General features: G+C 52.9%; 7 protein-coding genes across 7 annotated transcripts; 4 read left to right on the forward strand and 3 right to left on the reverse strand.

Moving 5' to 3' along the window:
• Positions 1 to 2,097: 2,097 nt before the first annotated feature.
• On the reverse strand, positions 2,098 to 2,507 carry LRP88_12669 (uncharacterized protein; the record flags this gene model as incomplete). Its single annotated transcript, XM_083249061.1, has 2 exons — positions 2,098 to 2,368; positions 2,428 to 2,507. The coding sequence occupies 2 exons, from the start codon at positions 2,505 to 2,507 to the stop codon at positions 2,098 to 2,100; spliced, it is 351 nt and encodes a 116-aa protein (XP_083095161.1).
• Positions 2,508 to 2,897: 390 nt separating this feature from the next.
• LRP88_12670 (uncharacterized protein) lies at positions 2,898 to 3,432 on the reverse strand (the record flags this gene model as incomplete). Its single annotated transcript, XM_083249062.1, has 2 exons — positions 2,898 to 3,132; positions 3,188 to 3,432. The coding sequence occupies 2 exons, from the start codon at positions 3,430 to 3,432 to the stop codon at positions 2,898 to 2,900; spliced, it is 480 nt and encodes a 159-aa protein (XP_083095162.1).
• A 934-nt stretch (positions 3,433 to 4,366) lies between these two features.
• Positions 4,367 to 5,125, forward strand: LRP88_12671 (uncharacterized protein; the record flags this gene model as incomplete). Its single annotated transcript, XM_083249063.1, has 2 exons — positions 4,367 to 4,592; positions 4,641 to 5,125. The coding sequence occupies 2 exons, from the start codon at positions 4,367 to 4,369 to the stop codon at positions 5,123 to 5,125; spliced, it is 711 nt and encodes a 236-aa protein (XP_083095163.1).
• Positions 5,126 to 7,831: 2,706 nt separating this feature from the next.
• LRP88_12672 (uncharacterized protein) lies at positions 7,832 to 8,651 on the forward strand (the record flags this gene model as incomplete). The annotated part of the gene is made up of 2 exons (XM_083249064.1): positions 7,832 to 8,401; positions 8,511 to 8,651. The coding sequence occupies 2 exons, from the start codon at positions 7,832 to 7,834 to the stop codon at positions 8,649 to 8,651; spliced, it is 711 nt and encodes a 236-aa protein (XP_083095164.1).
• Positions 8,652 to 11,434: 2,783 nt separating this feature from the next.
• Positions 11,435 to 13,790, forward strand: LRP88_12673 (uncharacterized protein; the record flags this gene model as incomplete). Its single annotated transcript, XM_083249065.1, has 2 exons — positions 11,435 to 13,153; positions 13,341 to 13,790. The coding sequence occupies 2 exons, from the start codon at positions 11,435 to 11,437 to the stop codon at positions 13,788 to 13,790; spliced, it is 2,169 nt and encodes a 722-aa protein (XP_083095165.1).
• Positions 13,791 to 14,004: 214 nt separating this feature from the next.
• LRP88_12674 (uncharacterized protein) lies at positions 14,005 to 15,147 on the reverse strand (the record flags this gene model as incomplete). Its single annotated transcript, XM_083249066.1, has 2 exons — positions 14,005 to 14,211; positions 14,302 to 15,147. The coding sequence occupies 2 exons, from the start codon at positions 15,145 to 15,147 to the stop codon at positions 14,005 to 14,007; spliced, it is 1,053 nt and encodes a 350-aa protein (XP_083095166.1).
• Positions 15,148 to 17,006: 1,859 nt separating this feature from the next.
• LRP88_12675 (uncharacterized protein) lies at positions 17,007 to 18,110 on the forward strand (the record flags this gene model as incomplete). The annotated part of the gene is made up of 2 exons (XM_083249067.1): positions 17,007 to 17,400; positions 17,467 to 18,110. The coding sequence occupies 2 exons, from the start codon at positions 17,007 to 17,009 to the stop codon at positions 18,108 to 18,110; spliced, it is 1,038 nt and encodes a 345-aa protein (XP_083095167.1).
• Between the last annotated feature and the right edge of the window lie 2,921 nt (positions 18,111 to 21,031).

Genomic DNA, 21,031 nt, shown 5'->3' on the forward strand with positions numbered 1-21,031 from the left:
TGGGCACCGCTGAGTTTAGCTGTTACGTAGCGTCACGCCCTCTGATGGATTGGCCGAGTACAGCCCCCTTTGTGGGCTGCTCGATGATAGATAAAGCCGGCTTTGTGCGGCTTCCTTTGTTTCCTTTGTGGGAAAAATCCTCTTTCCTATGCTCAATCGGTGCAATGAACCCGCACCTACAACGCCTAGCACCGATATCTTTCTCCGAGCCAGCCTATATATGCACACCGAGGGCACTTCACCCGCATAAATGGAGACGTCGGTTGGGTTAGCGGATCCAGTTTGAAGGAGCTCTTTGACCCCAGTTCTCTGCAACTCGAATAAGATCGGACAAAGGCGGAACGGACGGCCCAACAACTGTTCACCAAGAGGTTTTCCTCCGCACAGCTCAGTCATTACGGCCTAAGGCATCCACGGAATCCCAAGAGTCCCAACTCTGGACACTTACACGAGCTGCTCCGAGAGGCGGTATTGAATGGAAAGGTGCGTGATCTAATACATAGTATATTAGACGTGAACTTCAAAGTGGAGGTGATACTCTTTGTTCACATGTAGTATGACCAGGTATCAGAGCGGGCGAACAATCTTAAGCAGGCCATGGAGCTCGAACTGGAACCCATCTATCAGCAATGGGCAATCGACGTCGAGGCATGGGAGGCGACAAAACGGCAGGAGGAAGAGGCTCTTTACAATAAAAGTCCGGGCGAAAAGTTAAACATCGATATAAACTGGTTCATGGACTACTACTTTCTGACTAACGAAAAACCTGATCGACGCAAGACGCCGGAACCCCTGGCACTCCACGGCTACAGCGACCTGGGACAAAACATTTGAGCTTTAGTTGACAGAGTTCCCGGCCTGGCATGGGCTAGAGGCGGCACCCAGTTCAGAACCACCCCGCGCAGTGGCTGGGGCCACAATGCGGTATAGGCTCTGGCCGGGAAGCTTACCGCTGAAGCATGGGCTGCAAGGAGGAAACGGGAGAAGACTGACCGGGAAAACGCCATGAGGGCTCACCAGGATTATCTTTCTCGATCAAACCAGGGCGGTTTATCGCGACGCCGTCCGGCGCGTGCCGGCAACTAACCCCCACACACGTCGTTTGACTTGGGGCAATGCCCAGGTTCCTACGTCGTCGAATCCAACACGCTGTTCGAGGCATAGGAAGATATGGCCAAGGAGGTAGGATGCGACTCTACAGCGACAAGACCACTCTTCACTTTGGACATCCGCGATAGCAAAGTTGCTGGAATCCTGATAGCGGCGGTTGACTTTGCCACCTTTCAAGGGGCCATGATCCTCTCTGATTTCAGAAGGAAGCTGCGTGATCTTCCCCGCCCTCAGGATGAAACTGATGAATTCTCGGATTGCGATTATGATGGAGAATATGGTACTAAAGACGAGGAAGACGATGAGACTGATGAAACTGACGACGCTGACGACGAGGATTGGGAGTCTGACCCACCACGCAAACATCATAAGGCCACACCGTCCGCCTCCCGTCGCATCTTCTTCAGAACTCGGGGCTGTGATGCCGGCGAATATTGCCCCGACCCTTAGCCTGGTTACCTGGATTTTTCCGACGATAGGTATGCGTCATTCTGTGGCCAATGTTCCCTCACTGAAGAGCCAGACGGTGATTTGAAAGGGTATAAAGCGTCTGATATGCCGGGGCCGGCAAAAAGAGGTGGAGACTTCAAGTGGCCTCTTTAAAGTGCGTATTCGCGGCTGTACTGAGAGGGAGGTGGAGCTTGATATGTGTTGGAATGGAAAAATTATGATAGAGAAACTACTCCATATGTTGCTTGGCCTCTTAGACAAGTTTCTCAGCGCACAGTCACAGTAGTTGCTTTTTCTCTATTCCCAATCATCAAGATGGTGTGGTCAGCACGCGCACCACCATCTTGGGCTGGGCAATTTCAGAAGACCGACGCAAATTCTTGCTAGACTCATCAGATTCATATACCTTGTCGCAATGAAATGATGGTAGCTTCCTTGGCAAAGTCGACGTATGATTGCGCCGCCGTCTTCATCATTCCAAGGAGCATATCGTCGGTGTCGGGGGTATCATCTAATTCGATGCCGCTATAGTCATGACTAGCGTTTCCAAGCAGGCATGTCGTCGAGCTTTGCGATAGATTCGTCGCTCTTCCTCTGCCGCTCGTCTAGGCCGTACTTCTTGCCCTGCAACTTTGCTAGATCACGGCCTGCGGCTGTCTTGAGGGCTTGTGTGTCGTGAAGCTCTTGCTCGACTGTCTTGATGGCTCGATAGCTCTCGTGGGATGTCCGGTCTGCGAAGAGGCTTTGGAGGCTCACATCTCCGGGTGTGTCGTCGCGGGGTCGCTTCTGTGCCTGTCGCGGAGCCGTACTTGGCACCAGTGTACCATTCGGAGTATGGTGTGCCATGTGGTCCCCAGGTCTTCTGACATGGCGCTTGCAGCTGGGGATCCCTGCGCGCCAAAGAACTGATCGTTGTCGCTCGAATCGTTGAAGTGATGGTTGTCCATCGAATGGTCTTCCGGCTCATCCGCTTTTCATCCAAGATCATCCAGGCCTCCACCTTCAAACTCGCCAAGCTTGTCGTCTTGGTCACCGGTCGACAGCAGCGATAGCGTCCCGTTCTTAAGATCCTTTGCGATTGATGAGGCGGTTTCCCCCGACAGCCGGAGCATCGGCAACTTCTTGGTGTGCTTGTCCGGATGTTTGGCTACAGTGTCTCGCAAGACGATGTGCTCTTCCTAGAGCAGAGAAAGGTCGACGTTTTGCGCTCGAGACACCTCAGTGATAGCCGTCAGAGCAGTAATCACCTCAGCACTCGGTTCGGCGGCGACTGTTGATGCAAGGCCAGCGCGTATGTCCTATGGAGGCCAAGAGAGTCCTCGCCACTGCTACGTCAGCTAGGTAATATCCTCGGTCTTCTTCTTCTCGATTCGTCCGCGACGGGTGACTGCCTGATCGAAGCGGGGGAGGAGAGCTTGTGCCTGGTAGCAGGTCCGGGCAAGAGTCGGTTTCTGGAGGATGAGGCCGCGGAGGATTGCCTGCTGTTCGGGCTCGGCGTGGGATTGGAGGACGTTCGCAAGATGGCCAGAGGCCTCGTTTGGAGCCTGGGTCAGTGCTAGATGTATCGATGACCTGGAAAACTGTTATCAAGAATCTTAGGCGCGCAGGTCCGCTGCCGCTCACCAACTTCAAAGGGCCCGGGGTCTGGTTGTCGGTAGATATTGTATTTAGCTTGCCCTTGATATTTTCAAGAGTGTTCTTGAGGGACTGGGACATGGGAGAGGTCCGTCGGTCGTACCGGGGTTGGGGGCGGAACAGCCAGGGGAAAAGTTGGGGACCAAGCCTGATAGCCATGGAGGTGACAGCGCAGTAGAAGTTGATGTCCGAGTTGGCGAGAAGTCTCACTATCCCTAATATTATGAGGAACACCATGATACTCTTGACAATCTAGTGGATAATGAAGATTAGCACGGCAAAATTTTGCTCCAGCACGACGGCGTTTGCACTTGGCTCGTTTGGAGGCATAAGCTCTGTCGTCGGCGTTGGCAAGAAGACTCATAGCGATGGATGCGGTTTCTGAGACGATAGTTGAGAGATCTGCGGTGGTGCTCTTGCGGGTCGAGTATATGAGTTGGAAAAAGCAAAAGAATGAAAAACGATAGTTTGCTTTGATTGAAACTGGCTTATCGAAAGTTCTTGAAAGACTCAAGCACACATATGAGGTTGAAGTTGGCATGATTGGAAGTCATCACACAGCGTCACAAATAACAAGCTCTGCTATGGAAAACTTTCTTATCTCTATAAATTCAAGATTAGGCTACCTCATCACTCGCTGTGCTCGATCCCACGGATATCACCGCACACTCGCACGTCAGCTATGATGCACTGGCCGATTATCCCCGCCATCCTCAGTGGTTCCTTGCTCGTACGGCTAATGCTGGCTAACAGAAGCCGCCTGGAACTGAGCTTTGCATGTAAAGTCAAGCATGCTTACGTCGTAAGCTAATTTGAACTTCTAGAACGCTCTCTATCTAATTAATTAGCTTAAATTAAGTGCTCTAGTTTGACTCCATGTCTCATGTTGCCGTTCAAACATGCTGCGCGTTTGTGACGTCTCCACTATATCCGGCAAACGCCCAAGATGGCCTCATTTGTTCCTGTTTGTTGCTTCCCCACTCCACGCAGCAAGCGTCCGAGAATATCTGTTTGAAATGACCTCGTTCCCGGTTGCCTGGACACGATGCCAGACGGTGGGCTGAGTTCTACAGTAGCATAAGTAGGGCGTAATGGACCTTGAAGGATGCTTGTCTTTGTTTTTTCACGATTGTTCTATCGTATTCTTCTGCTCTATTGTCACTGGTCTTCAATGGCTACGCAAGGCTTCAAGGAGCTATCTAATAACCAACCGGCTGCCTCCTCATTGACACCGATGCCACCTTCAGACCAACCTGTTGCTCTGGAAACTGCTTCTGAGCATGCGAATGATCCGCGACGTGTTCTCCGGCCTCGCAAACGGGAGGCGAGCCATGTGACTGTCGATGAGCCAACTCAGAAGCGCACTCGTCGTATCAAGGCTCAACCGTCTGTGGAGTGTAGGTTAACGTCCAATTTCTGAGCAACATGCTGATAACACATTATAGCCTCAAAGCCCACCCTTGCCACTTCGAGTCGCCGTCAACGTCCCAAAAAAGTAACAGCCCTAGCCGAACAACAGCGTCCTACCGCAATCGACGAACAACTCAAGAAGGAGGAAGAGTCCCTACGCCAGAAGATCAAAGTAGTAATGGACAAGGTCGAAAAGAGGCACAGCGAATCCTTCAGACTTCGAGAGCGGCGACGGCATATCTGGGAGACTATTGAGGATTGTGAAAGCTCTGTTGTTATTAACCAGAGACGTATCGTCGGACTGAATCGCGGAGATCGAGAACACTTCCTCAGACGCCTAGAGATCGTCGATCGAAAGCTGCACAAGACGAATAACGAGGTAGAACGGATTCAGAACGCTCTTGATCTGAATCGTGAAAAGGTGGATGGATTGCTACAAGAACATACTGATCTGCTTGTGCAGCTTGCACGAGTTGAAACGATCCGCCGCGATCGTGTGATCCCTCACCGGAATCTGTGAGGCCATGGGGTATGGAGTTTTAATGGGCTTGGATGGGTGTTGGATGCGGGATCGAAGTTGCTGTTGGGTGTGCTTTGCGTTGATGATGGGGATATTGTGGCGGTCTCATGTTTTGGGGGTTGATGCTTTGTTAGAGGCCTTTTTTAACTGTGTAAGAGTCGCATTTATTGTTCCAAGTAGGTATGTAGAGTTTTGTTGTTATTTTACTGTTCAATTGGCGTTGCCTTAGGGCCAAAGGGTGGTCATAAGATGAGAATAGATTGACGCTGATAATCAATTGGAATATAACAACTTGCGATGTATAGCGAAAGAGTTGTACTTAAGCGCAGAAAAAGCAGATAATAATCGTTTACAATATGATGATTTTTTCTCCATGCTTACTGTTTTCTCCCGCCTTTGACGTTCTGCGTATATTGAAATCCTGCCCTCTCCGTCAAACACTTCTCCCCTGTCTTCGCACCCACTATTTTCTCGGCCTGTTGTTTGGTACACAAGTAAAAATTCCGGGATTTCCAACGCCTTTTTTCTTCGTTATTTAATAACATAGACAGAGAGTAGTCATGATCGAAGCGACCGCCTTATTTCATTGATCATAGTTCGCCACAGCATGGTAAAGACATCCCTCTTGGTAAATCTCTCAGAGCCAAGTAAGCATATTGTAAATGCATGCGGTCTCCTGATTTAGCCTCGCTGCTTCCCTGAGTCCCTCAAGCTTGCAGAGCCGGGCCGCTTTCGGGATGTTCTCTCGGCACTCGTTTGGTTGAGTAATTGCACAATCTCGAGGTGGCCTTTTGATGAGGCAGCCTGGAGAGCGTTGCCATAGAAGCCGCCCTGCGCGTTGACGTTCGCTCCCTCGTTTATCAGCTCTCTTACAGCTCCTGCGAGCCCACCCAGACAGGCATAATATAGAGCAGACGCTCGAGGCAGTCCCGGGTTTTCATTCGACGCTTCATCAGCCTGATACAATCGACCCCACCGCTGAAATGTCGTCCTGTCTTGTAAAAAGCTGACCATTGTTCTAATAATGTCTTTGGAAGTCTGTGCCGATGCGGCATAATCTATCCAGGGTTCTGCTGCATATCGTGCCATTGGGAAGTCTCGCTTGATTGTTTTGTGACTGCTCTTGATGTCCACAAGATAAGTTAAGCAGGTCCTGGTGATGGCAGTGCTGGCACTTCCCAGGCCAAATTGGTCTTCTTTAAGAAGATACTCTTTGACTGAGAAGTGGGCAAGGTGGAGCTCCTGGAGAGTCTTGTCATATCTTGTGACTTCCGCGATTGATATCAGGCCAGGGCAGTATCGTAGGACTTCGGTTTCACAAAATAGTCTATCCCCGACATGAAAGCGCCGAGGCTCTTGATCTGTCTGCGTGGCTATCACCTCTACGGCCTCTGATAGCTTTAGGGGCCGCTTGGCGTAGACGAAAAACTGCAAGAGACGAATCGCGCTGCTCTTATATGTCGGAGGTATGCTTTCGAGCATGCGGGAGTAAGTCTCATCTAGATTACGAGGCAGAGACTCGAGAGCTATCTCGATGGCGTTAGGACTTAGATATTCGGCAAGACTATCCAGTTGATAAGCTGCCCATCTGAACCTATGATGAATATGAGATAGTTATTTGGTAGCATAGATAACCCGGGCAATTTCCTTCTTCGGGTTCCACGTGACCTTGTTGAGTACAGAACCCAATTCAACAGGATAACCCCTAGAACTCCCCTTCTTCTTCTATCCGTATATACGCGTTTCTCATTTCCCGGGGGTGGGGATCTCCGGGCGGGCCGGCCTATGGGGATTTACTCCACGCATGCGAGCCAGGGGGCAGCAGCGGCGCCGTCGATCGGGATCGGGATCGGGCCGGGGGAGAAAGAAAGAAAGAAAGGGGAAAAAGGGTGGCACCTGCCATTTTGCAGTGAAAAAGCAGGTCCCTGTAAGGGTAGAGGGTTCATGTGATTGGCTGGGACGGCATGGTGGCGAATAGCAGGTCGGGGAGCAACAGGGGGCAGGGGGCCAGGGGATTCATTTTCATCGAAAAAGAGGATTAGACTACAGAGAGTAGGGCAACATTGCTGCTGAATTGCTGGCAGTAGTAGGGCGTATGGGCAACAGCCTAGACTATTCGAGTCTCGCTCAGACTGGGGGCATCTAGGAACAGATGGCAATGCTCCGCTCTGGGAGTATAACCTTCAGAGAGGCCGGGATAAGAAAGAATTCCGATATCACCTGCTTACCCATTCTTTACCCGCGCCGACAACATATTATCAAACAGCCGGTGCTGCGTCGAGCGCCTGGCCGGATCACCTTATATCCCCTTTTCGACTTCTGGTAGAGATAGACAGAGGGGATGCAACAGATGGGTCATGCCTCGCTCATTTAATGGACATGGTGTCATATGGCCTCGAAGATACGGTCGTGTGCATAAGGCGACCTCTGGTTATCAGCACCACCGATGTAAAAACTTCACTCATGGGATATGAATCGGGGAAGTGTAGGAGGCAGGCCGATGATGGTGAACTCGATTACACCAGACGTCTCTCAAAGCATCACTGTCGCGGGCCAGAGGCTGCTGGTGTTGTGCGGCGACCCCCACATACCCTCACCCCAAGCTCGATGCTCGAGCTCCAGCATATCGACGCCGGGCTAAAGAAGATGCTAGGGCCAGACGCCTGCTAGAGAAGCCCCCAGCAGCGCGAATCCATATACAGGATCATGCAGCTGGGCCAGATCGGCACCCGGGGAGATGTGCTGATATCTATGCTCCCGACCGGGGGTTGCAAGAGCATCCTTTTCCTGCTGCCGGCATTTCTCGAGGATGAGGCTGGCCCGGGTGGGCCAGTTAGTATTGTCGTGGTCCCTTTCGTGTTACTCGTAGACGATATTATGAGGAGGGCGCGTAGACTGGGAATCGACTGCATGGAGTGGAGGAGCAGTGCCGAGTCGGGCAGCCACGGTCGGCAGAGAGATGCGAGGCTCGTCGTTGTTGGTGCTGAGGTCGCCGTCGGCGAGGGCTTTACGACGTACATCGAGAACATCCGGAGTCGAGGCCTTCTGGGCAGGGTATTCCTGGACGAGTGCCACACCGCCATCACGGACGTCGGCTATCGAGAGCAGCTGGGCCTTCTGCCGAGGCTTCACCGGTTCGGGTTTCCACTTGTAATGCTCACGGCGACGCTGCCCGTTTCTATGGAGTCATGGTTCCGCAAGCAGATGCTGGCGGAGGACGCCCCCATAGTCCGAGCACCGACGGCGAGGTCTAACATCCGGTATCACGTCGAGAATGTAAGTGGGGGCCGGTCTACTGTCGATGATGAGGTGTTGTCGACCGTCGAGGATATAGAGAAGCACATGGGTCCGTCCTCACTCGGCGTAATATATTGCCGCTCAGTAGAACATTGCCAAGCCTCGGCTGCTCGCATCGGGTGCGCCGCGTACCACGGGAGGCTATCACGGGACGAACGAGCTGTCCTACTCTAGGGATGGATATAAGGGCAATGTAGATACCGCTGGATCGTCGCCGCCACGGCCCTAGGCACGGGCGTCGACATCGGTGGCATTGTCAGCATCATCCACGCAGGGTCGCCCTTTGGCCTCATTGATTACGCTCAGCAGACTGGGAGGGGGCGGCAGAGTGGCGATTTGGTGAACTTGGTGATCGTCACAGACGCCAGGCCAGCCCGGGCGAAAGAGTCCGGAACCGATATCGACCATCTAAACCGGGTGGCCATGGAGCGCTTCATACACAGCACAAGTTGCCGGCGACAGCAGCTCAGTCGCTTCCTCGATGGAATGGATCTTTCCTGTTCCGCCATGCCCTGCGAGACCTGTGATCTCTGCCGCTCGGGTCGGCCTGGGGCCCAAACCGAGAGTGGTGGCATGTGCAAACCGTTGGGCGGTCAGTTGGAAGGGGGGTGGAGACCGATTGCACTCGCTTCTAGCCGGTCCCGGGAGGGTGACGGATTCGGCAAGCCTGCTCACGCGTCGTCCTCTACCATCAGCCGGTACCGGGAGCATGTCCAGGATGAGGCTCGGCGTCACAGGAAGTTATCGTCTTGGCTTGACCAGGTGAAGCATATCGGCTGCTCCGTATGCTTTGTCGAGTGGAATATACTTGGGGCGAGAGATGAGTCAAGATGGCTATATGACCATGCACGCGATGCATGTTCAGCCTTGGGACAAAAGGAATTTGATCGGTGGCAGTTCAATATGCGCTTTGAACCGCTCATATGCTGCTACCAGTGTGGGTTATTACATACGTGGTGTGTGGAACGTCGGGAGATCGATGGCGCATGCTCGTGCCGGAATATGGCCTTGCCGGTGGTCATGATGGCCCAGACCAATAGCACGGTACGAGTGTTAATTAAGGAGAGGTTCGGAATCAACGCTGGGGACGTGAACGCCTATTTTGAATGGGTCAAGCGGTCAAGGATACTCAACGGCCGAACCATAACCAATGTACTTGCAGTCTGGGAGGACATCGTAATCAATCTCTGCTAGGAGTTTATTATCTGCGAAGTTAATCAACCTAATGCATAGACTTGATGTCAGAGCCAGCTGCCATTAAAGACCTCTGCAGGCTGTCTTTGCAAGCCCTTTCAAGCTGCTCTTGCGAGCCGTTGGATGCCGTCGCCACAACGATGAATTAACACGCCAGGTCACTACTTCCCCCGCAGGCTTTGTGACTAACTAATACCTACCTACACACTAATACGAAATGCGGCTCATTACCCTAGACCCCCCAGTCGTGACTGCACACAAGGGTTTGGCCAAGTCATTGGACCAATGGCCCCCCAGTGTCCCTAAACCCCACACGACCCTTGATTGACTGACCCCTGCGGCTGCACCCGCACCGTTGAACAACCTTATTTCAACGTCGTCCATTCCAACCCCTATCGGGGCCAAATCTAGGATCACTGCTGACCGAGCCCATGATATTGATCCTGGTGAGCGGGTGATCCTTCGCAAAGTGCACTTCTTAGCCGCCACGCATGTACTATGCCGTGCTCAGGGGACCTTGCCCTGAGCCCCTACCTCTTGTGAGGCAGTAGGCTTGCCTCCCTTCCGTTGGAGGGTCCTGGCCTGGGAGGAGTCACGTGACATTCTCGCCCTGTCTGTGGGAGCTACCTCCTACAGTGCTTGCTGACTCAGCAAGAACAAAGAATATCGCGTTCATCGTGGGAACAAAGGAACTGACGGCTTCCACTGCCTGCTTAGAAATATATCCGAAAGATGAACATTATCATTATATCAGAGACTTCAGTAATCCCAGTGCAGTATCACGCAATCTCATTTGCGCCCATGGATGCCAAAACTAGTTCGAGTACTTGAAGACGCAGCCACCTTGCCCACTTACACTCCTCTTACAGCAGGCCAGAGGTTTGGTTCTCCGGCGAACAACCTCTTCCTCCAGAAATTCCGGCATATAAGGCTTCCAGCAGGCGATTATCACCATATTCGCCGGCGCCAGAACGGGTGCCCTCATTGGGTCAAGGGGAATCAACATCACAGACTACTCTTCCCCTACCTCTGAAGGAGAAGGCAAAGGGTCAAGTTGAAGAGGGGAACACCTTTGATCTTGGGACCGGTCAACACGAAAGGAGGGGTGAGTAAAAGAAGCCGTGGACTCGTTACCGCTGGACTCCCCAGCCGGGACTCTCTGGCACTGCCGGGCAGGTGGCAAGGTACTGATGCATTCACTGCACTCGGGATTCTGCCACCGCTCAAAAGCAACCTCTTTTTCTACATCTTCCTCCTCTAACTCTCTTTTTTCTTCCTTCATGTCAACACCATCATCGATATCATATCACAGCCATCAAGAACGTCGTGCGCTCGCAGCTTTATGACTCCATCACCTGTTGGCGATACTCACACACCCCCCTTGAGAACGCCAACGGCGTCTGACGGCGCCAGGGTGACCTCCTTTTTGCCTCACATCCACGATCATCCATCCCTCTATCCAGCCACCATCTACCGCGCGCCTCAAACGCATACCGCTTAATCAAGCTGTAGCCCCAAGGCTTTGTTGCCAGGCAGGCAGGGTGTGTGTGTGTGGATTGAGGGTAGCAGGCTTTGTTGCCTTCACGTTGATTGCACGCGACCGACCGAACGCTTCCGGTAAACAAACACAACCTGGTCGGGGAGGAATACACGAGCTCCACACGGTCAATCCGCAGAATTCGCCTTGTATGTATCATAGCCTTGGAGCTATTCCTCGCCATTGAAGATGATGCTGACTTGGTCTGAAAGTCTCACTTGTCTGCCTTGTCACCCGTACCTAATTTCACTGTTCAACCATCCATGACCTCCTTCGCCGCAATGCCCGAGACCGAAGAGCGCTCTATTGAGCAGCAACTGAGCGATGTGGAAACTTTGTTACGAGACCTGCCCGGTCGGGTGGCCACGATCCTTGCCTCCCGGTGGCCGGAGGTCGTTGTTGACGTCCACGAGACACATGATGCGCGGCCTGGCGAGCGCGCACCCATCAGCGAGAGCCATGACCTGATCATGGATGCTCTAAAGCCTCTGACGCTACGTGTACAGGCTGAGCTGGACGCGCTTAGCGCCAAGATCAACACCAGACCTTCCACAAGCCAGAGAACCTTGGTGCCGACCGAGCAGCCAAAACAGGCCGCCCCTAATGTAACCACACACAGAGCTGAACACTTGCAGACAAGCTCGCAGCCTGCATCGCCAGGGCGCGACAACAGCAAGATCCGAATTGCCCCAGAAGACATGGGACCCCACATGCCCTCGACTCTGGAGAAGCTCACCACTGCCCACGGCTTCGACCAACTTTTTGAGGTCACTCCTCTTCCGATACCGCTTGCTGCGGACCTTAGCGAGGTGTTTACTCTAGAAGGTGATCCGGACGTGAAAGCCAACGAATTCATGGCCGCCGGCGATAGTGCTACCCACGTTCTTGTCGCTGATGTGGAAGATGGCGTTGATTTCCAGTGGCCCGACTTTGCCACCGTCGTCGAGAGACCAACTCTCGAGGAGGCCACTCAGTTTCTCGAAAGTACGATCCGCGCACCACCCACGACTGCGCCGCACTTCGGCGGTACATTCCAGCACACGCTTAAGAACAAGAGTCCCTTACATCCTGGCAACGAGCTCGCGAGTCTGACCCAGCTTACCCACGCCAATGAGGAATATGCCCACATCGGCGCCAGATACTCTACTACGTGTATGCACAAGGAGGACGCTGGTTTTATTTCCTGCAATATTGTGGATGCAGGGTATAAGATATGGCTTTTGCCCGATATAGGGCAGAATGACAAATTTGAGAAGGTGATTCGTGCCGAGTTTGGTGGCAATCGATGTGATCAATGGGTGCGACACTTATCGTTGGCGATTACACCTACCTGGCTCAAGGCCAGGGGCATTCGCTACCGCATCATGGTGCAGGGGCCGGGCCAAATGAACGTGACCGAGCCAGAACAGTATCACCAAGTCACAAATTACTCATCATGCGTCGCCAGATCAATCAACGCCATCCCACCCGGGCAAGAGATGGCTACCAGGGTTGGTTCGGGCATTGTGGCGTGCTGCAACTGCGGCCTGTGGCCCTTGCGCACTCTCAAGGGACATATCATGGAGGTCGAACCTCTCGAGGAGCATTACTTCCACAGACACCCTGAGCCTGAAAGCTCTGACGACAATGACGATGACGACGTGTCTGAACCACCCCGGCGCAGCGGTCCTGGTGCTCGTGCGTGCACCAAGCGAAAGGCCATTGGTGAGTTGGCCTACCGCCCATCCAAACGTGCTCGCAGCGCAGTCCACGAGGACACGCCTGAGCCCCCCCTCAAGGTCGGCGCCTGCAGGGCAAAGATGCATGGGGTGCACAAAGTGGCTAGCAATGATGAAGAGCCCAGCTCCGATACCGACGGCCCCGCAGACAATATGGCCGAAGCCCTCGATCGCCTTGTCGTCATGCCCGGCGCTCAGCCCGACGGGGATACAACCGACGATGTCTTCCGAATGGCCGCGGCTATCTATACCCGGGATGCCCTCAAGCAGTTCGTCGATATGGTCAGTCACTGGAGCGGCCATAAACGCTTCGCCTATGCGGCCTTGAAGGCCGTTATCCCTGAGGGGATCAATTTAGACACTTGTGCGTTGGTGCAGAGGTGCAGAGGTGCAGAAGTGCATTCGGGTCAAGCACAGCGAGAAGAGAGGCGGGAGTGAACAGATACTGGCTCGCTATAATGACCTCCAGCTGGCACGTGTCTATCGGCGGCTAAAGGGAGATGCGGGCCGCATCGATAGTGAGAGCTTGGAGATGGCCATGTCCGCCTGCGATATGAACAAGGAGGTTGCGCGGTATCATCAGAAGGCGGGCAACAGGTGGGATCGGGTCTGCGGCGTACTCGAGTATGGCCTCCTTGCCTTCATACCCTATGGCCCCCAGACAGCCAGCACTTTCGGCGTGAAAACGGAGAGGTATCAGGACTTGGGCAAATGCGGCCATAACGATGACCTGGCGCGTTTCCGCGCGCTCATCAAGTGTGAGCATGTTGAAAAGATCTGCCGAGTGGCTAGAGCCTGGTTTGATGCGACTGATGGCAACAAGTCCATCCATTTCGAGTGGGAAAATCATGATGTGGACTGGGAATCTCTGGATGAACAAGGTGTATTAGAAGAGTTCCAGGTCTATGAGGGCGAGTAGTTGTTGGCATTCGGCAGTCTACATGATTAAGATATAAGCACTGTGTGGGGAACTCTCTATTGCTATCTAGCGTCTCGGTGGATGGTGAACCTTAAAGCCCCCCTCTACCTCTGCCTATCTTTCTCCTGCTTCAGGGAGGCCTTGATATCCTCCTACAGTGTTGGCATCGCCCATAGACTCCCAAGTCCGGCCGAATAAGCCCAAAGTCCATCTACTATGTCCTGCCAGCAGCATTCGACTTGGTTATCAACGCTGGTCCATACCTCTGTGGGGTGCCGGGTATGATGGCTGTTCGCTCCTCGATCGCGGTGACCCCTGCGATCTCGGAAATCTGCTTGAGGCAGGCCTGAGGGCCAGTAGCCACATAACCATCTTCCTCCTTGACGCACACCTTGATGCGGAACTGTTGCGGCTTGGTATGCTAGCTGGCGTTCGTTTCCTTTGCCTCCCTGATCGCTCTGGCTATCTTTAGCAGTGAGTGATTGAATGGCAGCCTGCCCCTGCTGTCGACTTTAGGGTATGCCACTACCCTCCGCCCGGGCGGGCCTCTGCGACCAGCCTCGCTGTACAGCACAGAGATAATCATCGGGTTCGCACCGTGTGCTTGGATCTCCCTGATGCACTCCTCGCCATCCCAGGTGCTCCCCGCTTCGGCCAAGTATCGAGGCTCAATTTCCGACTCTTCTCCTGAAAAGTCGAACAGGTGAACGAGCTCATTATCAGGCAGGGGCAAGCGTGCCTGGATACCGACCGGTTCAGGATCCACCACTCCAGAAGTATAATCCTCCTCCTCCACCCCATAGTGACACATACAGTCATGTGACCAATGTGCCTCTGATGCTGGATGGCCTCGGTTCCCGACGGTGACCATAACCACAAAAGTGACTTCTCGCACGACACTGAGTGCGAATGTCGCCATGTGTGAGGCCCTCAGACTAGCGAACTCGTTGGCTGTGGAGAACATGACGATATTTCCTTTCGTAGACAAATATTCTTTGATCTCTTCACGGTGCTGTCGGCTAGTCTGGGAGAGTGCTGCAATCCCGCTGTACAGTTGTGGTATTAAATGGAGCCTCTCGATTGGCACGTTGTCAGGTCTTAGGGCCTCTCCCTTGAAGAAGAGGAGCAAGGCGATGTGTTCTTGTACCATCTGGACACCTTGGTGATGGGCGTAATGGTAGCTGTTGGGTGACGGGAGGATACTTTCGTGACTCGACACTTTGATTAAACTACCGTCGCCTGCCAGCTGGCTATAGATGATATGCCGAAGCTCCATTGGGAGAATGGAGAGCATGTCCAGAGTGTGGCCATCAGAGGCAACCTCCGCTCCGGATTGAGACCCATCGGACGATGGCATGATGGTATCTCGTTTAACCATGGAGGCTGTGATGTGTCGTGTGGCGGCAAGGATATATCGGTGACGACGTGATCTTTTGGTATGTCTTGTGTAAAGGCTTATTGGTCGGTGTTCGTGACGTTGTTGGGGCCAGTTGACAAGGACACATGTGCCGTGGAATAATAGGAGTAGATAACGGTGCGTGAACTAATAATTATGCCATGTCTGTGGAATACATATCGGCCCGCGACTGATGATCTGTGACGGTGAGGATAAAAGAGAGATGAATGACAGAGGATGAAGGAGAGAAGAACGAGCACATTGTAGCCTAGACCATGGCGCAGGCCCTGAGGGTGAACATCGCCGTTGTGTGAATATATGTGCCATGACGAGCAAGACACGGAGTGAAGAGGTAACTAATATAGAGTGAATATATTCGTGTAGTATAGCTAGGGAATGTTAGTAGTGCCTGCATAAAGGTAGCTTCTGATTTTCAATGGAGGCCATTGTCAATGAAAGAAGCCATATGTTCTGAGGGTATTAGACTGAGCGGCGGCAGCTGGGCCATGAGGAACCTGAGCCCTCGGCAACCTTGCGATTGTTACAAGTTACCATTCCGATGGACAAGATGAGGATGAAGAAGATGACAAAGGTTCAACACCCTGCCTCAACGAGCCTTATTTCATCGAGAACATGTCTTCAACAATCCCAACCTATACTACATCAATCAGCATGAATGCACTATGAACCATATAATATGGCCTGCCTTCTACTACCGCGATCGCGCCTTGTTTTCTGCTTCTTTGTTATAGCTGAAGCCCGGCCCTTGATGGGTTAACTGAGCCAGAAGATAGTCTTTGCCCTGAGCCGAAGAGCTGGGCCCAGACTGATATTGGGCCCGAAGTGGTCACTGTGTTTGCGGTGTTTGCTGTTTGTTTGTAAGATTTCAACTTGTTTGACAGATTGCCTATTGTGCCCTGTTCGTGGCAGGAACCACGGCGATTGTACATAGATTCAATAGGGCGAGAACCAAGAATGGCTGCCACATAAATCCACGGCTACCTATTGGTGAATGCAAGCTCCTGCCTTGACTTTTTCTTCCGCTGACCTCACTCGACCTCGCCTCTCCCTCCACCTGCACCATCAACTGCCCAGCTCTATTGTGACTCACCTATCGTCTCTTGAGGCACACCTCTTCTCAGGAAGCCTCCAGCTTCCTCATCGGCGGCTGCAAGGAGCTGACCACCACTGCGCCGGACACTCTGCTGCGCAGCCCTCGCGCGAGCTAAGACATATCTGATCATAAGCACCATTCAAAGTAGGCTTCAGCCTTCGATAACATGACATCCATAACCATTCTTTAGGGCAGTATGTCGGGTTCGCCTCCCCCCTTGCCCCCCTCTAGGCCGAAGCGACGGAGCAGCCAGTCAGCAGCCTCGCCTCCGAAGCGCTAGAAGCCCGAAGTGGTGCGAGAGGCGTTTACAATAACGTTCGGGTTGGAACTTGGGTTTGCCTGCCCCGGTGGCGACGAGATCAGGCCCCCGAATGGTTCCGCGGCTCAGTCGTTTAAGGCCTACGAGATAGAGCAGGAGGCTCTGCAATGCGACAGGGTCTACCGTGACTTGGCCTCATCCGTCACGAGCTCCGGGCACAGAGGGAGCTATAGGCTGATGCGGTGGTATCCAGACTATGAGGTCTGCGGCATTCAAGACGAGGCGCCCCCGAGGCATGAGGTCTACTCGCTGGGTTCGGAGTACGACGGCGACGACATCCACGTGCCAGGGCACCCGCAAGGAGAACCATTCCCGAGATATTATTCAACATGGGGATTTCGGTACGAATCGTGTTGTCATCCACGTCTGTCCAAGAACACCGCCAACTTGAGACCCTGCGAACTTAACACCCCGGTGCTTGGTGAGGCGGAGTGGGTCGGCGGATTCCCGGCGCTGCAGAGAGTCTTGACCGAAATTGAGAAGGCTGTCGGGGGCAGGATCGAGGTGAACAAGACTTGCGGAACTCATGTCAACGTCAGCTTTGGTGGCTGTCTTGGGGATTCCGACGAAGACAGGCTCAGAACCCTGAAGCGCTTCCTGACTCTCATCTGGCTGCTTGAAACTCATCTCTTGGGGTTCCTCTGTCCTGACCGTGAGAACGAGTACGGCTCGCATCTGAGTTCTGACAGAGAGTGGCCGCAGGACAACATCCACACAACGGAGAAGGATGTGACGTTGGAGATGGCAGACAGCCTCCCCGCTGCACTGCTTTCCGGGATGGGTCATGAGATGGAGCTGATCTAGGGGTCTACGTCGATATCAACACTGATCGATCGCGTCTGCACAGCGTCCAGAGGTTCCGGCATCAGGAGACGCGCAGTACGTATCCACAAAGTAGAAGAGGACGAGCCAAAGGCTATCATCGAGCGTACGAAGGAAGGCGATGGTGACTACGCCGACGAGAAGGCAGACGATGCGAGCGCCCAATATGACGAAGCGAGCCTGGAAGATGACCAAAGCAGTGACCGCGATACCTCCGAATCTGCGGACGAGCAAGACGGTGAAATCTTCAGCGAGCCGCCCGCCTATGAGACCTATTCGGACCACGATGAGCCGCTGCGGTTTCCCTGGTCACACCTGGACATCAGAAATCTTGTCGTTGAGATCCGGCACGCGCCGGGGACCTTTTCACGGCAATTTCTATTCACCTTCATCGCGATTGTGCTATCACTCGCCAAACTGTCCCATCACAGTCAACCAAACGTTCGATTCCATGCCCTATTAAGCGATCTGTACAGAATCACCTCGGCCTCGGCTCCGAGTGTCAGAACTGCCGCCGCCATTGTCCAGACCATAAGGGTCTACCTGGATCCCATGTACCAGGATACGCTTATATTCGACGAAACCTACTTTGAGCAACGCAACCATGAATATGAGAAGGGCAGAGATCCTAACCTAGATGAGAACCAGGCGTGGGCAAGCAGTGTTTAGAGATCTATCTATGTATGTGCGAGTGCTCTCGTTGGACAAAGGTGGAGGGACAGGCCTCAACTGGTTCTGGCCATGGTGAGATGTTGTGCCTGGAAACGAAGGCGGAATGCTCTATGTCTGACTTGCTAGTGTTGATTGAGATCTTGAGCGGGATTCTTTGCTTGAAAGCTCCCTATCTGGCTTCGCCCTAGTCAACTGTCTGCATCCGGCTTCCCCGATAACTCTGTCTCACTTTCCGCGCTACATGGTCGCTCGCCAGCCGCGGGCCCCATATCTTTTGTCTCTTGCTCAATACTTTACCGCGGTCTAAGCACACAAGGAGAGAGGCGATGATAAAGTCAATTCATGTTAGACTACAGCATATAGGTGATATAGTCGAGCAGTTGCTGATCAGTCACTTCTGTATGACTACGCCCAGCAATCTATCCTCTTACAGAACCCCGACTTTAAAGCCGCCCGCCCCGATGCCTCGCAGAAGTCTCTCCATAGGGGTAGCATAAGTAATATCCTGCGCTGAGTCTTTTTCATTCCCCGAAGTAATCATCCCCCCAATGCGGCCATTCAGGTCAAAGACATAGGCACCTGGGGTGAAGCGGAAGTTGACAGCGCGGCAGCTGAATAGAAGCGGTTTAATGATGGTGGGGAGGCTTCGTGTCTGATGATGACGGCACACGTATGGGTGAAGATGGCTCTAGGAAGCAGGAAGCATCTTTTTGGCAGAGCGGATAGCAGGCATCTATTTATGCTGTCAATCCATCATCGTTAAGCTCAGACTCCAAGCAGCAACAAATCTTAGATGAATGGGGCGGGTATTTAAACTCTCAAGTTCGGCGGAACTGATCTTAAAAGTTCGGCCGATGGTGGAGGGAGCCTAGACGTATCGTAGAGATGCAGAATTATGGATAGCGAGTGATATTTCGAAGCGAAGAAGTGATGGAGAACTCGAGCTAGCCATAGCATCCATGAATTCAATGTCGTCCGTCAGGAGCAGGCCAGTTGCTTGAAAATTGGCGGCAGGCCAGGCCCCGATGCTTTTTCACGTCCAAGGCAAAACCATGGCAAGTGCTTCGACCGCTAGCCACTCCAGGGATCTGACAAAACAGAGGACTTAAGAGTGCCGCATTCTCTTCTTCGAGTCCTCATATGCCGGGCTGACGATGGACCTATATCGTGGGCTCCATTAGGTTATTGGGCGCCGAAGTATTTAGACTCCCGACATTAAGCATGACCGTGCAAGGCTCCAGAGTCTGACAACAAGTTGGGGAGACGTCCCAGGCGCATCGTTGTTGTTGTTGGTCACGCCATTTCTCTTCCCACGGCGAGAGTTTGATGCTCAGCACATCACATGTATGTGACTCACGAGCGAAGGACAAGTCGGCGGAGAAAGTTCTAGCTAGGGTAGGTAGTCAGTTTGGTAGGCAGGAAGGTAGGTTATGGAAGGAATTGGCAGTCGCTTACATGATGGATATGGTGTCATTAAACTGAATGCGAGGAGAGACTTCCACCTGCAGCGGACGATGGAAAGCATACCGAGGCGCAGAAGCCGTCAAAATGAGCCCACAGTAGCTAGAGGATAAGGAGGAAGGCAATAATTAAGACCACAGGCAAACCACGATAAGGGCCGTGATTGCATTCACGCGAAAGCCTCGATTGTGCTGAAGAAGGGTGTTGATCTTGAGCCGGTGAGGTGGCTGTGGCTAGGTGTGGCTGTGGTGGCTTTGTGCTTGTATGATGTACCTAATTGTCAAGGCAGCTAGACCAAGTACCAAAAGAGAACGCGCCCTCTAAGGGCCACATTGGTATTAGGTACCTTAAACCTCAACACTAATCAAGTATCATCGTTCATCTACATGAGTTACACCGTGGCCTCGTCAGATACCTACATGCACCGCCGGCAGTGCACGTATGACTTGCCATTACGGAGTAGAACGCGTGCATTTACGTAAGCACTGTTCGTAAAATACCAACAGTGGCTGGTGATTAAGTCACGTGGGTCCCCCACCTGTCGGACACGTGACCGGGTCGGTTACGGCCCGAGTTGGGGTATTCAGAATGATAAATTCACAGGAAATAGAGATATTGATGAGGGGCCTTGAGGCGAGTCAATTCATCAATGTCTCCTGTCTCTCTTCCCCCTGGTGATGTTCTGCTCAAGGTTGCGGCATTTCACACCTCGACCCCTCTTTCTTAGTCATCCCGGCTGGACCTGCCTCCTTCGTCTGACACCACCTCGTTTGCGAGTGCGTTTCCAACGTCGCCAACATGGTCTCAATGATTGGAGTACCACCTAAAAGCTACCTATGTGGACCTCATAGCGACTTGGGGTCCCAACTAACTGCATGTTACGATACGACGTCGTTAGAGTTGATGATGCTGTTTCTTTGATCCCCGCCCAAGCCGTAACTGCTGGGTCTCAACTACTTCTCTGTGGATTTGGGGGTTGGCTTAGGGATATCAGACTGGTCACTGAGGGCTGCGCAGGTTTCGTCAGTTCCGGGCTCTATACCAGAAGAACCTCGAGCTCATTATCGTGATGTCAGTGGGATGTGAGCCGTAGATGAAGGGCATGAACCCACGAGAGTCGAGTGCGAAGGCTACAGGTTTGGTAGTCTGATGATGGTGCTATTGCATGGCAATGCGGCCTCAGACCAACGCACCTAAACCAGTCATGTTGAAAATTCCCGCGCACGGGAAAACGCTTTCCCACCGTTTCGTGGGAGACCTTGTTCTGTGGCCTTGCTGTTCCAGTATTCGTGCACCGATCAAAAATATTCTTGATTACGACTGTGCCTGATTGTCCGTCTGGACCTAAGATTAGCTGGTGTCGCCCCCATCTGTGTGCTCCGGGGGCCCTTTTTAGCGCCAAAACTTTCAGCGTGACAGAATTCTGGTTTTTGGCGACGAATGTCTAGGTGGGTGTG

This window comes from Fusarium phalaenopsidis (genome assembly GCF_050370095.1).
Source record: "Fusarium phalaenopsidis strain FUZ10S chromosome Unknown contig_32324, whole genome shotgun sequence".
Taxonomy (NCBI): domain Eukaryota; kingdom Fungi; phylum Ascomycota; class Sordariomycetes; order Hypocreales; family Nectriaceae; genus Fusarium; species Fusarium phalaenopsidis.